This window comes from Punica granatum, chromosome 6 (assembly GCF_007655135.1).
Source record: "Punica granatum isolate Tunisia-2019 chromosome 6, ASM765513v2, whole genome shotgun sequence".
Taxonomy (NCBI): domain Eukaryota; kingdom Viridiplantae; phylum Streptophyta; class Magnoliopsida; order Myrtales; family Lythraceae; genus Punica; species Punica granatum.
In genome coordinates this window covers 27,819,970-27,838,028 of record NC_045132.1, presented here as the reverse complement: position 1 = coordinate 27,838,028, position 18,059 = coordinate 27,819,970, and the positions used below count along the sequence as shown (strand labels likewise).

Here is an 18,059-nt window from a genome sequence, read left to right as displayed (position 1 = left end):
GAAATAAAAAAAATTATCACCGAAAAAATTATTTGATCTTAAATTTCGTGCGTGGAGCGAGTCTACATTTAGTATACCATAAATATATATATATATATATATATACACACACACACACGAACGCGTGTGTTCATTCATTTCATTCCATTATTAATTTAACGGGCCAGATCCGGTCCAGGAGTGAGCCGCCAAACCGACGGTCCAGATCAGCTGATTCATTTCCCTGCGAGTTTCAACTCGCAACTGGGTGATGCGGGACCCACCTGAGGCTTACTATTCAGTGCACTGCCTTTTGCATCCCTCCCATTGGACAAGGTCTCCTGCTTTATTGGTCCGGGTTCGGATCCGAAGGAATCGCGTCCCCCCTCATTAACGGTGGAGTCCGGAGACGTGGCAGCCTTTCATTTGCCGGCAGGGGCGGCACGACGAAAGCGAAGCAATGGGCCCGTGAGCACAGCACAACACTTGCATGGAGAGTAGGTTGGGCGGTTCGAATACATTTTTTTTTAATACTCGAATTTTAGCCTGTAATGGACAAATTTTAAGATTTTAGAATCGGATCTTATTCGGTTAAGTTTTAGAATCGAAACTTATTCGAAATTTGTATTGTATCGTAGGTTTTAGGTACTCTGTTGGAACATATAATTTTTTTTGTCTCGCTAAATAAAATAAAAAATGTCTAATTCATGATCAATAATCACGTAAAACAAAATATCGACATAGATTTAAATTTTTCTTTAAAATTAGTAACAATATTTTTTAAAATATGGGAATATCTAAATATAACTATATATATATATATATAATGAGAGAAATTATTATCCAGATCCGGATATCGATTTTGAATACCTTACATGTAAGAATCGGAACTTGAACCAATTTTTACGGGTTTCTTATTTTAATACTTGGATCATATTCTATTTTTCAATACGAGCTACCCGAATCTTACCATAACGATTCCAAATATACCCGGTATCCTTATACATCCCTAATGGAGACAAAGATGGAGCTCGACCAGTGAGTCAGTAACACGCGGAGCGTTATCGATGCGATATGGGTCCATTGGGACCTGACGTACGTGGGTGATGCCTCTTCGTCTCGCACATATATATATATATATATATATATGTGTATGCGCGCATGTGTGTATTGCATTGTATAATAGTGTATTGGTATAGAAGCAGCAGCGCTGGCTGTACAAGCTTCCAATCCAGGCACAGCCATGAGCCAACCACCTCTCCTCCCACATTCTGTTCCACGCGTTCCTCTGCGCGAGTGTAGATGGGAGGAATCTGAATCTCAATGATTAATAATAGAAATTGTTCTTCTTTTCGTCTTTCAATTTTTTTTTCTTTTTATAGAAAATTGCTGATGCTCCTAAATTGGATGTCTAATAATCCTCACATTACTCAGGTATATTAAACTGGATTTGAGTATAAGTCAGCAGGAAACTCATCCCTCTGGCAATTATATTAATCTCATCATTGCAGTTTAATCAGTTTTAGCATTTTATTTGGCAGTTTTATGGATGTTAAATACCATTTGATGGGTTACTTTTTATTGGCATTGGAAACACATTACATTATGCAGGGTAACGTTTCACAGTCTAATGTTGTACTAGGTCATTTATTCTTTTTCCCTTGCTATAATTAAATCATGGGCTATTTAACAGGGATGGACTCATGATTTGGACTTTGGGGAGTGAGATCCTAGAGGGGGCAATTAGTAAGATAGGCGTTTTTCTAGTAGGTCGAACATAAAAATTTCATCAAAATTCGAATAACTATATGTAAAGCATGAAAATTCTAGGGGCCCAATTGCCCCCGGCCCCAACCCCCCTCCCCCTCGATCCATCCATGTTATATAATAAGATATACTATTAAAATTTTGATAAATTGAATAAATGTTATTATTTGTACCGTTGATTAAGAAGAGGAGAGAGAAAAACGAGAACGAGAACTAAAGGAGGAAGGGAGTGAGAGAAAGATGAGAATGCGTGATTATTTGATTGCAGTTACAATTATACCCTCGACCTAACGGTGTTTAAAATTAAAAGAGTATAAGAGTATAAATGAAAGTTTGAAATATTTCCTTCTCACTTTTATAATAGTATAAGTAAACCTTATATTTCATATTAACATGAGTGGGAATTTTGAATTAGGAGAACTTTTAAGTTGATCATCATGAAAATGTAACAACACTCTTACTTATGTGCCATTTTAGCAGGCGATTCTTAACACATTGGGGCTTTTGGATATAGGCTCGCTAGCAACCGTCGTGACGGGGCTTTTGGATATAGGCTCGCTAGCAACCGTCGTGACGAGACGAAGGGATCAATGTACCCAAAACCGGCCTTGGATTTGAAGATGGGAAGAATTGTCACCTAGAAAGCGCTCAACAAATATAGTATTTCTATCGGTTATGTCACTAAATATGATTAGTATATGAGTCTTTATTACGTCATCGCATAATTCAACAGTTGATTACTTTGTTTGCCCATGCATTGCGAGTGTATCTATCTATTTTTTGAATGTTGGAAAAAATTTGTAAAAGTTTTGCATGAAGTTAATTGCACATTAAATTTGAAAAAATTTCATTTTAATTGTGATGAAAAGGAAAAATATCAAGTTGTAGACTAATTAATTTTCATCGAAGAACAATGAGTAGAATTTATATTCAATATTTATTTGGGAAGTTGGAAGGAAGTTTTGGCTAATCGCACATTTGGCCAAGTTGAAATGAGAAACCATATAATAAAATTATGCATTTATGAATGTAGGAATCAAAGAACAATCAAATAAAGACCAAAGAAAAGAAAAGGATTAAGAAAGATTATATAGTCACATCTTATGTATCAATAAAAAAGAAAGAAAGACAATCATGTAGTAAAATAAACTATTATGGACTTTGAAATTTGTAATGAACGTACAACAAAAGATTCAAAGACGTAACATGCAAAACTTTCATGGCGAAGACAATTTTATGGTATATGTTTGATAACAAAATCAAATTTTACTTAACTTAACTTAACTTTATTTTTCTTTCAATTCAACCAGTGTTATCAGAACCGAACTAGACATCGAATCGATCGAGCTATGGATTTATGAGTTCAACTAGAGGTTCGATAAATCGGACCGCATGTTTAATTATAAAATAAATAAATATTTATTATTTTAAGAATATATATATATATATATATAACAGAGGTTGACTTGACCCTATGTTTGTTTTATTTATATGTTCCCCTTCATTTTGCTTCCGGCCTTTCATTTTCTTTTTTTTTTTGCTTTTCTTCTTTTGCATCTTTGCCCGAACCTGCTATGCTTTTTCCTTTCTTTCTTCTTCCCTTTCTGCAATTCAAACCTACAACCAACTCATATCTTCTTCCCCTTACTTCTTATGTTTTTTGTTTTTCCTTTCTTACCCGTGACCCATCTGAACCTCTCTGATCGATTCTTTCATTTTTCTCTCTCTTTTCCCTTTCCTTCCCTTCTGCTTCCACTCCCTACAGCGTCTGTTATCCCTTGCCCTCTCACGTCTTCCTTCCCTCTCTGAGCTCTAGACAAAACATACAAGCTCAACACCTCTCTCTTTCTCGGGACTAGCGAACCCTCTCAGCTCAATCTCGCTTCCTTTCCCCTCAGCTCGACACTCCAACTCTCACGTTCTCGGCTCAGTCTCACACGCCTGGCTCCCCTCTTACCCTCGGTTCTCTCAAGTCGAGCTCGTAGCCGACTCTCTCCCTCTCTCTCACGAAAGTGCAGAACTGAGACTGAAAGTGGCCAAATTGCAAGTGCAAAACCCAAATTGCAAGTGGAAGGAAATCAATCGATCCCCAAATTGCAAGTGCAGAACATCAATCAATACCCAAATCGTTGGAATGCCAACAAAAGCTCTCCTGCAAAAGAAGAAGAAAGATCAAGCAAAGTCCGAAAAAAGCTCTCCTGCAACTCTGGTCAGAACATTTAGAGATTGGAACTAGAATGAGCCGAGAAGAAGCGGGAAGGAGAACGGAAGGAGAAGATGAAGTCAAGAAGAGACAGAAGGAGAAGAGGGAGCCAAGAAGAGGCGTCAGTTCAGAACTCACATGGAGACTTCGAGTTTGAGAGAGAGACTTCGAGTTCGAGAGGGGGACTTTGAGTTCGGGATGTTGCAGCCTCTGCAACAGAGAAAAGGAGAACAATCAATGAAGGCTAGGGTTTCATTAGTTTTGAGTTTTTTTATTTTTCAAATTTACATTTAGGTCCTTCATTTTTAAAAAGTTCAGACCCATTCAATCGGCCAGTTCACATGGATTCGATGGGTTTGCTTAAAAATCGGTTGCTTTTTAAGGTTCACCAGTTTATTTATGCATTTTGAATTTTTAAGCTAATTGGACTGGACATAGGTTTGGTTTCCAGTTCGATCGATCGAACTAGCTAGTCCGGTTCGATTCTGATAACAATGAATTCAACAATACAATTGTTATTATTTTATCTTTCAAATTCTCTCTAATAGCATTTCTTATCTATTATTTAAATTAATTTTTTTAATATTAAATTCTATTCAATATTTTTTTTCTCAATTCAACAACACCATCATTACTTTTTTATCTCATTCTTTAAATTTTCACATATTTTTTTAACCAATTTTATCTTCATTTTCTCGAATCAAATTAAATTAAATTTAATTTCATTACTAGAAGATAATATTCAAAATAAAATAATAATAAAACTTTTTTTAAATGGAAAAATTGGAAGCCTAATATTTTATGTTTTTTTTGTCTTCTTTTCGTTTTTCTTTTCTGTTGGCTCAGATGGTGTTTTTTTTTTTTAATTTCGCTCTGGCTCTCACATCTAGCTGTCATTGGGAGAAGCTTCCCTACGCGCGCTGGAGGGGCCCGAGTCCCCACGCGCGGAAATGGTCCCCCACCTGCGGTCGGTCCAGCTCCCTTGCCTTTGTCCCCACTGCACGTCCTGGGCTCGCGCTTCCCCTCGATCCTTCCACTATCGTATTTTCACGCAATTTACATAATTTAATAAGCAATCGATTATTAGGATCGAAACTGTTGTACTATCATATGTTTTTAGTACTAACAATTGAGATATAATGGAAAGAAAAAAGAATTTCCATTTGACGAACTTTTTTTTAATATCTAATTTTTAAAGAGAATGATGCACGGGAAATTTTTTTTCAATCTTCTATTATCAATAAGTCGACAGTTTAACTCTAGTGATGGAGTTAGGTTTGTCGAAGTAACTATATTGTTAAAAAAGGAATTCTACATGCTAGATATATCTAATATAAGCATCATTGAAATTGCGATATCATCCGAGCATGTAAATGTAGCCGTATAAAAGGAAAGTGAGTGTCCAAAGAAATTGGGCTCCTCTGCTGCAATAAATGTAAATCCAACCCAAATACATATTTCTATAATTTTCTGTCATTGGGGACTGTTTTCAGCATTGTCGCATTCTCCTAATTTATTGCTTTTTGGGTAAATGCATTCTCCTTATTTATGTCTTCCTTGGGTTGGGTCCTTTGGTCGCATACAGACGCACCATAAAGGAAGAACAGAGACATAAAGAGTTGTTGGGTTTTGTTAGTGGAAAATTCTAGTATGAGACACTAAATAATGTCTTGTGATGGGATATATGCTTCTTTTTTTTTACCCTTTAAGTATTAAAATTCACATTTTAACTTGTAGTTTTTTCAGTCTTATTATAATATTATCAGGTCACATTTCAAAATAATCAAATATGTTGTATCGATGATGTATCGGATGCAATTACTACCCGACCCTTACACTAAATAATGTCTTGTGATGGGATATATGCTTCTTTTTTTTTACCCTTGAAGTATTAAAATTCACATTTTAACTTGTAGTTTTTTCAGTCTTATTATAATATTATCAGGTCACATTTCAAAATAATCAAATATGTTGTATCGATGATGTATCGGATGCAATTACTACCCGACCCTTTAATTGTTCCTACTCGAACCACGACAAACCTGACCTGTCTTTTTTTAACCGAATGATTTTTCAAGTAAACCGGCTTAACACAAAGCCGTTCATAATTAAATCAACTCGGATTTATCGGTATGATTCGTAGACGCAGTTAAAATATTAGTTATTCTTTTGAAACAACGTCGTCGCCCATGGCATTCATCATAGCCGAAGAATAAAGAGTCGGACTTAGGTTTTGGAGAATTATAACAGAATGAAACAATACATAATCAAGTAAATCAAACGAATAAATTTAGTCAACTTATGGTTAAGTTTTATTAACGGTTTATATTCGGCCATGCTCCTACGTGCTAAAGACGACCATTGGTGGTGGTCTTGTTGTGTAGTTGGATGAACACAGCATGGCGGATTGCAAATTTATGAAACGGCAATGAGATTGTTGGAAGGAAATGAGATTGTTGCAATAAGGCTTAATATATTTTAAAGATGATGAACGTCATCGTCGATGACAGCTTCCAATGAACGAACAGATGCCTTTACTTTTCAGTTGTCCAAAAAAACTATCGGAAAAAATAACTTCCTAAAAATATAGAATGTTAGTCTTTTTGAGATCATTATCCCTAAAATTATGGAATTAAAAGAGTAAATTAAATTAGGAAAATAGGCCAAAAAATCTGAAGAACACGATACCTCTAATCGCCATTTACATCTAACCGTACAATAACTCGCTCTTATTCTTTTAGATATATTTGCTTAAGCAGATTATACAATTAGCCAATGCCAATATATAAATAAACGAACTTATTAGTTTTTTATTAGGGTCTTCTTCGCTGATGCTTTTATTTCCCATCCTAAAGAAATTTATATTCCTAAGACTATTTATAGTACAAATGAACTCTGGCAGACGTGATAATTAACTCGAGCCAATATAAAGAAACAAAATAAAAGTTAGTTCTGTTCCAAATATTTGTCTCCATCAATGGTTGTCATCATTGCTACATTCATCAACAATTGAGACTATAATTAGGAATAGAATATGAAGGTCACCCTTGACAAGTCATTCAATCAACCAAATCAATATTGCTCAAAGTATTTAATAATTACTCATCGTTATTCTTTTAGTTAGATTTGCTTAACAGGATTATAGGATTGGTATAGGTCAATATATAAATATACGAACTTATTATTTTTTCATCATGATCATTTTCACTAATGCTTTTGCTTTTCTTCCTAAAGAAGTTTATATCCCTAAGATTATTTATAGCACAAATGAGCTATAACAAACATTATAATTAGCTTGTGCCAATATAAATAAGCAAAATAAAATTTAATTATATTCCAAATATTTATTTCTATTAAATGGTCGTCATTGTTGTTACATTCATCAACAACCGAGACTATAAATAAGAATAGAATGTGAAGATCGGCCTTGGCAAGTCATTCAATCGACCAAAATCATTATTGCTCGAAGTCTTCAACAATTACTAGCTGTTATCCCTTTAATTAGAGTTGCTTCAATGAATTATGGAATTGACTTAGACCAATATATAAATATATGAGCTTATTACGGTACTCTTCACTGATACTTTTATTTTTCCTCCTAAATAAATTTATATTCCTAATACTATTTATAGCACAAATGAGCTCTAGCAGATGTGACAATTAATTTAAACCAATAATACAAAATAGTTTTACGAAGAAAAATCAATTCAATTAACGAACGCAATATTCTTCGAATATATCAACTTATCAGAAAAAAATTGCAAAATATCCCTCTATACCAGGGAATAACATAAGAAAATTATCGTTGCAAAAAAAAAAACTGATCAGAGGCTGACAGAAAAAAAGAGAAAGATCAACATGGCCGACCTTCGATGAATTCTCCGAGAATACTACGGAAAGCCTTTAGCCATGGCGCGGTTTGACGAAGTGAAGCAAAATGTGTCGATAGGAATTGGCCATCGTAATCAAACTAGTTTCCCATTGCGATGGCGAGACATCCAGCAAGGGACTCTTTCCATATTGAAAGCATCACGAAACAAATGAAGGAGTTGAAGTTTCAATTTCAGTGAACAAAATTTTCAACTAGGTACAAAGAAATGCAAAACCTAGTCATTTGTGGAAACAATTTGATAACCGAATAGGTCGAAATCTCTTTATCAATTAGATGATAATCGAACGTGGTGATTGGGATTGAAAACGATATAATGAACCAATAAAAAATCGAAGAAACCGGTTCAAAAATGATAGAATGAACCAATGAAAAATCGAAAAAATCGATTGGATAAATAAGATCAAATTGGATTTGCAAAAAACCATACTATCGGTTCAGTATTAGTCCAATTAATTAGGGTTAGGTTTCGCCCATTACCCAATTACGTTTTGTCTCGCGTGTGGACACGCGTGACGGAGTGGTTGGGCTATGTGTCGGATGAGTGAAGGACGAGTACAAATTATCGTTGGCAAAAACCGCTATATAAATAGTTGAAAGACTACAATTTAAAAAACGAAATATATAAATTATGAATGGTCAAGATTTCATGTTGAAAATCTAATGAATAGAATTAGTGTCCCACCATAGGACATTATTTAGTGTCCATGCTAAAATCACTCTTTCTAATAATTTGAAATTTTCTAATTCATTTTTATGTACATATATATGCTTTTTTTTTCTTTTTTTTTTCTCCAAAAAGATAGAGCCCTTTCAGTAAAAAAGGGAGACATAAAGCCCAATTTGCATGCAAAAGAATTATGGATCAGCCGTCTGCAGCCTAGTTATATGCATTCAAATAACCTAACTTCATAATTTTTGTCTAGCTAGCTGTGATTAGTTTGTTTTGCTTACATCTATAATCGAACAAATTATAGCTGGTCGAGGCGTGGGAGTGTTTGGAAATAATCATGCATGTAGTTGACTTAAATATGTTAGCCGACAACTTATTATTAATTTGTACATGAGAAGTAAAGTTTCCTATAGTCGGTGAAATTAATACACATATCAATATATCAAGAGAATTACAATAAGTAATTCTTAGTATCTCTTCCTCTTTCACACAATCTAGTTTAATAATCAGTCACGTGTTGAAGTGAATTCAATTATACTCGCAATATAATAATAGCAATTTGCAGCTTTTCTTTAACTTATTTTGTTATTTGTGGATTTCCCAATGTGGACTGTCCCTGATATTCTAACCCAAAAAAAAAACAAAAAAACAAAGAAACTGTCCCTTAGACGGGCCGAGGGGGTAATGGGCTAGATGCAGTGTTGTTGGAAATGAATGATTGCCAATGGACTGGCAAATTCCTTATTAAAAATATATATGCACATGTTATAATATTTTTTTTTGTTTGAAGTTTAAATTGAGCTATATTTTTGTTGCCATTAACGAAAAGATTCTCCAAGAAAACAAAAAAACCCCAAAAGACAGCCCAATGTAATGATAAATTAAATAGCAACCCGAAAAAGTCTGTCTATTTCTACTCCCAACCCTTAAAAAAAATTCTCATTTCACAAAGAGCCCATCAGACCCAATAATTGTGTGTAAATTGGGTCTATTTTCAACCCAAAAACCCAAGACAGTAGGTTGTAGTATCCGATCTTTTATAAACTAGCGGATTTCTCTTTAATTTTTTCACATGGGACAATCTCTCTCAACACTCTCATTCACGTGGCACAGTGTTGTCTTTCCCACCGTTTACCTACACATTTTACGTGAATACTTAAACACCCGCCCTCAATAACTTATCTTGAGTCAGACTCTCATCTCTTCCAGACTCGGGCCTTAACTACCTCGAGGTGGCTTCCTCTTCCACACTCAAGCGAGGGGAGCCAAACCAACTACGAGTCAAGCTTTCACTTTCGGACTCGGACTGCACTTGCCACAAGTTCCACATTCGAGCCCGTGCACTGTGTAAGTCTCCACGTGGGCACGATGAAGCCTAACTAGCTTCGATACCATATAAAATTTTATTGAGCCTATAAACTATTGGATCCATTTTCAACATAAAAGCCCGAACCAGTATGTTGCGGTACCCAATTTCCTATAAATCTGTGAATTTCTTTTTAATTTTTCGTATGGGACAATCTCTCTCAACATTGTGATAAAAAATTAATGCTGTAATAGAGGTGCCTCTCGTAAAAAAGAAAATAATCCAACTTTCCAAATAATAAATAAAAAAATATAATTCCCGAAAAGAGTCTGCTCAAACAGTCCAATTAAAGAAAAGCCCAATGAGTCTGCTCCTAATAGATACTTCCAGGCCCAACAAGCCCACTGTATATCTGTTAAGCTTAAAGCTTCTTTTCATCACCATTTGGTCGGCTTTGGACTCCGTTCTGATCTATAAATAACCAAAAGAAAGATGCGGCAATCTTCAATTACATCTTTCAAGCTTTGCTATTAACTATGTTATTGCAGGCGCTCCGACTAGACAACCAAAAATCCGAGAAGATCTAGCCCAAACTGAATTATTCGGGGCCCGTTTGTATATCATGGCATACCAAAAAAAAAAATCCAACAAGATATATAAGAATGATTTTACAACCTGGTCTGAGATCACGTAGGTGAAGTTAGGATCAATGGTTATGACTTGTATCTTTTATGATATCTGAAACATATTCCTCTTGCTTGTTTCCAAGGATTATAGGTACGTACAGTTGATGTAATACGGAATCCTGAATTAATCTAAAAAGAATGCATCTTGAATGAACTCAAACTATATAGATATAGCTAGAGGAGGTGCATGCATGGACACACCAAGGAAAGAAGTAAAATCCACAACGGCAAGCTGATTCCTAGTTAAAACTTCGTTCCTCATGACTAAGCAGCTGAATCAAACCAATTTATATATGGAAATTGTATCCTGTTTGTGTGTGTGTGTGTGTATATATATATTATACATATTACATATATATGGATATATATGTCCTTTCTGTTTCCCTTTTGGGACGTTTACAAACAGGACCACTCTCCATAAATTTGCTACAATACTCCATCTGAACAATACGAAAATAAGGGAGCAAAAAATATATATTTAAAAAAAAGGAAAAAAAAAACAGAAAAAGCTTTTTTGTACGTGCGATGAAAGAAAAAGTAGAAGATAATTAATATTGTGCTAATTAAGCTAGTGCTACTTGAATTTCTTTTCTTTCTCAGCACTTGGGAAGGTCAGTAGGAGGTGGGAGAAGAGACTGGTCAGGCCCTTTTCCATTGTCGACAACAAATGCCATCTTAAGTCCCCATGTCGTGTGCACTTCTAAATGGCAATGCATAAACCAAACCCCTGCCATCATCATAATGTATATATAATATCGATTTAATTGTAGACATCATAACATCATATATATATATATATATTATGATGTGATTAAGAACATAAACATATATATATATTGGAACTAGGTAAGTTTAATTAATTAATTAAAATACCAAGCATGCTTGCGCAAGGTTAATTAAGAGAAAATTAAAGATATATATATATATTCACGATTAATCACCTGGATTATCAGCTCTGAATCTGATTGCAGTCCATCCACCAGATGGCACCCCGACCGTGTTCCTTTCCACGGGGTCAACAAGATTAAACTTCTTTGGGTCCTTCTCGGGGTTGAAGTTTCCCAGTCCCCTTCCCACTGCAAAGAAATTGAACCCATGGAGATGAATTGGATGATTCTCAGGCGCAATCATGCTCGTGTCCTGTAAAATTATCTGAACCGTTGAGTTGTAGTTGAGCCTATAAAGCCTCGTCCCTTTCATGGTGTTGAGATTCTTTGGCGGAGTCCCCGTGTAATTGTACTCCGTTGGTGGCTTCACGGGGAAGTCATCGGTGAAGACACCTCTGATGCCGTAGTAATGGGCTTGGAGGAGGGCTATTTCCGGCATCACAAAGGTCACGTTGTTCATATAGGCCACAACCCTATTCTTGGTGGGGCAGGTTGGACAAGCGTTGATCCCCAGCCCAGCTGTGACGAAGAGAGAGTGGTCGATCTCTAGCGGCACCCTCGCAGGGTAGGCTCCCGAGTTTAAGCTTCGGAGGGAGTTCATGAAGTCAGCTGCGACCGGGGTGGCGTTCTTGGGCGGTGGGGTGGTAATGATTGTGGGGCCGCCTGACTTGGGGACTCCTGAATATTCCAATATGGCTGTGCCAGTAACGTTATCCACATCGATGGGGGAGTCCATGAAGGGTGAGACCGTGATCAAGTACTTCCCTGGGTCTTGGTCGGCAGTCAGGAGGACGTTGGTCGTCTGTCCTGGTGCGATCAAGATAGTGTCAGTTTTGAAGGGCTTCACGTAAGCTGCATCGACCTCGACCACTGTGAAGTGGTGCCCGGCTATCTTCAGGAAGGTCTCGTCATTCAGTGCAGCATTGATAATCCGGAGCAAGTACGTTCTCCCGTGCTTTATAGATAAGCGGAAGCCCCCTGTAAATTAAAATTCCCATAGCAGGAAGTAATTACTAGTCTCTCCTGTCCTGTTCAATTTGTCGTTCCCGCCAAAATAGCCACTATGTTTTTTTTTTTTTTTTTTTTCAAGAATGAAAAGTAGCCAATAGATGTGTAGTGAGTAGTAATAGTATAGCGTCATCACAAAATAATAATAATAAGTCGATCAGAGTCGGTCATGTTACGTTGTGTGCAAGAGGAGATAGGACCCGGGTGGCCATTGATGGTGTGAGCATCGGAGACATTGGGAGCTAATCCAGATCTCACGGCTTCATCGAGCACAGCTTCGACATCTGATTTCCACCACTCACCTGCACTTGTATGCATATAATCATTTACGTAAAAGGCGAAGTTCCAATTATAATATTATTCCAGCTGTTGTACAATGAAACTGATGAAGTAGGGGATCTTTAAATTAGTCATTTCTTACCTAATATCACCAGTTTTTCTTTGTGGGGATCGGGGAATGGGTATGGAACGCCTATCTTGGGCAGGATGACAATAGCACCGTGCACAGTGGCTCTAAGCCAGAGGATATGGGCATGCCACAGAAGCGTGCCCCTTTGGCCCGTGACCGTGAAATTGTATGTGTAGACCTGTCCCGGTTGGATTGGGCATTGGGTTATGTACGCTGGTCCATCAGCCCATCCTGTCCGAAGTTGTCTAACACCATGCCTACACGATGCAAAATTTCGAACAGGAAGAATTACCAACCAATGAGAAGGAGGAATTGAGCTTAGCTAGTTAACTTAGCTACCTAGTCCCACATTAAACTATCTGTCGTACCAGTGAATGCTGACATTATAGTCGACGTGGTTGAGCACTTTGACTAGAACGGTGTCATCCTCTCGGGCGTATATAGTCGGTCCAGGGAACTTGCCATTTACCGTTACAATTGGCTTTGAGCAACACAATCTGCTTATTTTTTTCGTCACCACCTGCATGCATTACCCACCCAGGAGGAAGAGCAAACACAGATACAAAGTCGATTTACATGCATATATCAGCAAAAAAAATTATGTTCATTGAATGTAATGTTGAGAATTTGACTCAAACCGACAACCAAAAAGAGGAAAGGAAATATAGCTTCGACACAGAAATTTACATGATTACAAATTTTAAGAATAAATTATTAAAATGACGTTACAGTTTGCCTACAATTTCGATGGCAGACCTACATTATATATATTATTAAATAAAAAAATCCAGAGTTTCTTGGGCGCCCCGTTTTCCTTAAAAAAAAAAAAACTGGGATTATGAGCCTATTGTCTGTGTCCCATGTGTATTTTGCCACCTCGGACAAAATGAGATATATCATATATAAAGATGCCTTGCAAGTTCTAAAAATTAGAATTTGTTCCACATGCATTATGATTTATCGGGGCACGTAATTGTTATTTTATATTTTTGAATATAAATGCAATGTAGTTAAATTTTGCTTTCGTTGCGTGCATGCGAAATTGATCGGCAAGCAGTCCTACTCTTAAACTCATCACGAAATACTTACTACAAAATCCTTTTTTTTTATTTGAAATTTGAAAATTCTCGCAGCGGACTAATTAATAGACACGTGTACATTGCTTGCCTGGAATAAAAATATATAAAAGAATTCCGGCTGTTGATGAGTCACTTATAGCTTCCAGCTGAAATAACAAAAGGCACCTTTTCTTTTCTTTTCTATCTTTTATTTGGGAGCTCGAAAATCTGTAGATTAGGAGTCAAAGACAGGAAAAGGTCCTGTGTTAAACAAAGCACCGCGCTCAAAATCGAATTAACTGTCTAATAATCTTTCATGATTCGTTTTTTTGTAGTCCTCTATATCATACAACTAAGCCAAAAAACACATAAAAATGAGACAGTTGATTTTACCATAAAACTGGGAACTCATTAATCAATAAAATTGAGAATTCATCGCTACGGAAAGTTTGACGAATGTGTGCAGACATATATATGGGAGGTCCTTAATTAATTAATAATGAGCTAAATAAGTGTTTCTGCCAAGTCTTACTTGGCTTAGCTTGTTAAAATTATTAGGGTTCAATCGTAGTTAGTGGGAATTGAAAAGTATTGAAATTCTGCATATCTGCTTCTGTACGTATATATGTTACAAAATGTTGGAAGGTTATACTCCTGTTTGTGCTTTGATTGGATTATTGCGATTGTCAAGTATTTAAATAATAACTAAATTAATTAATATGGCCAGCAATATATGCATATATTGAACAGACCAAGAGATATAGCCGCCGGCCGGCTGATAGCTAAGAAAACAATATATATATATATATATACACATATATATATATATTAGGACCCGGGGTATGTTTGATTTTTACGTATGGGACATGGCAATAAATTTTTTTCTTTTGCACCTCACTCACTCTTTTTCCCTTTTTTTTTGTTACAAATAAGGTTATAAAACTAGTATATTAAAATATAAATCCTAAATATCTGATAAAAATGCATGAATAGTTTCACTGGATATAAAATCTTGGACCTCTTGATCACCTTATGAGAGGTGCGTCATTGCATTATACCATCTCTTGATTTTTTCCTCTTTTTTTTCGATGTGTACCATGGTATCCAGAGCCCAATGGGATCTGACTAATCCAGTCGGGCGATCGAGCATTAAAGGTTATTCTCCCTCCCAACAAGTGCGCTTCCCGGGGTTCGAACTTGTGTTCTCCTCCTTACGGGGTGAGCTACTTACCACTCAACCAACACTTTTGTTGATTTTTTTTCCCTTTTATATGCATGCTTCTGGTCAATTATGTTCAATTGCGTACACTACACTCTCTCGCTCATTAGTACACATGCACTCTTATCTAAATAGAAATCAATGTATGAAGAAGAATGATAATAAGAAGGAGATAGAGGAGGCTGGAAGACGATGAAGAAAGATTATTGATCAGAAGGAAGTTTTGATAAATTTATACATAGATGTATATATAGAAATGTATGAACAAACATATTATAACTAATAATTATAATGATAACTCACATTGAACTTGTAGTGTCTCTCCATGCCTTGCACCTCCTGAACCTGATGCAGCATCATCAGTAGAGCTGCTAAGAGCCAGCCCCCTACTACTATGACCCGAATCGTCACCGTCGTCATCAGATTATCATTGTGTGCCACCGCTGCTGCCAATGCCATCATCAATCACTTTTCTGTCTCTCTCTCTCTCTCTCTGTGAGTTTGGTTTAATGGAAATTATTAGAAGAAAGAAGATTGTGCTGTGTGACCGCCGGTGAGTTTTGCTATTTGTGGCATAAAAGTGTGGGAGGGTGTCAACTCCCCAGACCGATATATATAACCCCAAGAAGTCGATCTCAGGTTGCGCTGTCTTTTTACTCATTTTTTTGGACCAGAGACGATTCTTAATTGAATATTAATGTAGTTGCATAGATAGATAGATACACACACACACACACACACACACACACAGATAGGTCAAACACGCACGAAACGAAAGCATAAGGATGCACACACACACGCACATACATGTGTGTGTATAACTACGTAGCATATATGTGTGTGTATCATGTTTCTCATTAATTTATTATATATATTTATTTACACCAAACAAATCGATAATATACAGAGTACAAAACAGTACGCATTCATAGAGAGAGTATATGCTAGCTATATATCTAGGATTATTAATCTAGAATGGAATGATAAAATGTTGAGATTATAATACTATTGAGTCTTGATGGCATTTATACACATCACCTTATATGGCATAAAAATGTATATGGGTCCTATTCATATTCATATTCAAATTATTCAATACCCATTCCATATATATGAATACTGGGTAACTTGATCAAATGCATGCGTACGTGCAATGGCCTTTCTCTAATTCATCCTTCATGGAACTTAATTAATTATCAAAATTAATATCGCCTGAAAATCTTTTAATTAATATATATAATTCCGTGACCGGTTAGTGGTTTTGAATTTCTAATGTATATAGTTGAGCTCAGCATCATGTCATGGGTTCCGATTTTCAAGAATGGAAGAGGTAAGCAAATTAAATCATTAATTTTGGTTGGTTTACAGATTAATTTTGAGGTAAATTAAGTACACCCGAACCCATCTAACCACAACCACTCCCTTCGCAATTACATTTTTTTCCCTATGCTTGTATGTGTATATATATATATATATATATATTTGTTAATTAGTTTATTATAATTAATAGTGGTATCCTGAGAATCTACCATGAACTCCGCTCTATCCTAGCTAGTCAATTGAAACCCTAGCTACTTTTGTCATTTATTGAGCTAGCTTGACGTCGGGCACGTGATCAATGTCAAATTATCAATTTATGACACACATGCTTAGAGAGATGCAGCATTTTTTCGGTAATAGCCGAGTGGATTCAATACAAAGATAGAAAATAAGCGAAAATAAGAAGATATATATATATATATATATATATTAAAGTTTCATTTATTGAAAATTAAATTCAATACATTTTAATTTTGAATTGACATCTTATACTACTGTATCAGGATCCTTTTTCACGTCATATCTTTTTTTATGAGTGAGAAAGAGGGCAAGTGTATCATCTGAGGTAAGTCATGTCTCTAGTAAATGTAAATTTAAACAAGTTTAACTGGGAAAGATTCTGATAGATCCAATGTCATTTATTTAGCAATGTGAATGAAAATCCGCTCCCTTTCTTTTGGATTACTTATTAAATCCATCGATTTCATATATAATATGTCTGTGTGAATAAATATATCCTAGTCCTCACAACCTCGATCGACTCCCAATGAGTCAAACTTCTTGGAGGATATATATATATGGGGTATTTACCTAAAATAGTCCACAATTTGGCCGTTTTGTTAAATCTATCATATGTTTTTTTTGTCAAATCTATCTCATGGTTTATCTTTTGCATCAAATCTATCTCGGCGTTATCTTTTCCGTCGATATCTAATGGCCGTGTTGATGTGGCGCCTACGTGGCAAGTGTGGCCCACTATCTTTCCACGTGCCACGTCAGCACGGCCGTTAGATGTTGATGAAAAAGATAACGCCGGGATAGATTTTATGAAAAAAGTAAACCATGTGATAGATTTGACAAAAAAAACATAGGATAGATTTGACAAAACGGACAAACCATAAGCCATTTTAAGTAAAAACTCTATATATATATATATTTATTTATTTAATATGGTTGATTCTTATATATCTTTTAGAGTCTAATAAAAAATGTTAAATTCTCCTAATTGGTGTGTCTAAATATCTTCCTAATTCAAACTCTCACTCACATTAATTGAATAGTCTCTGGATATCATGTAATTATAACTTATATCACTGTGAATGAAATTTTGAATTAGTAGGATTTTTATGTTTATTATTAGGAGGATATAGCAATAATGTTTGTGGAAAGGCAGTTAAAGTAGATGTGGGGGTTGAATGGATTAAAGGTAAAGAGTGTTAACCCAACTCGATTGACTGTACATATTATTTTCATTTCCTTTAATTATGTAGTTCCTGCTTCTTCCTCGTCGGGTTTTCTTTGGCCGGGCTGGGATTGGGGGCAGAAGGTATATAAGTTGATCAGTTGTTGAAAAATGGTTTTCAAGACGATTGGCTAATTGGACAAGTAAATATGTATTTCCTCCGTGAAAGCAAAAGATTTTGAGTTGAAGGTGC

At 35.8% G+C, this 18,059-nt stretch overlaps 1 protein-coding gene and 1 long non-coding RNA gene across 2 annotated transcripts; both read right to left on the bottom strand.

Annotated features, from left to right (window-relative positions):
- Positions 1-3,141: 3,141 nt before the first annotated feature.
- LOC116210039 lies at positions 3,142-4,192 on the bottom strand. Its single transcript, XR_004157400.1, has 2 exons — positions 4,088-4,192; positions 3,142-3,898 (listed from the first exon to the last, which is right to left on the bottom strand). It is a non-coding gene; the product is annotated as an uncharacterized LOC116210039 (long non-coding RNA).
- A 6,706-nt stretch (positions 4,193-10,898) lies between these two features.
- Positions 10,899-15,666, bottom strand: LOC116210060 (laccase-4-like). The gene is made up of 6 exons (XM_031543862.1): positions 15,388-15,666; positions 13,176-13,327; positions 12,820-13,064; positions 12,575-12,700; positions 11,445-12,368; positions 10,899-11,230 (listed from the first exon to the last, which is right to left on the bottom strand). The coding sequence occupies exons 1-6, from the start codon at positions 15,544-15,546 to the stop codon at positions 11,100-11,102; spliced, it is 1,737 nt and encodes a 578-aa protein (XP_031399722.1). The 5' UTR covers positions 15,547-15,666; the 3' UTR covers positions 10,899-11,099.
- Positions 15,667-18,059: the final 2,393 nt, after the last annotated feature.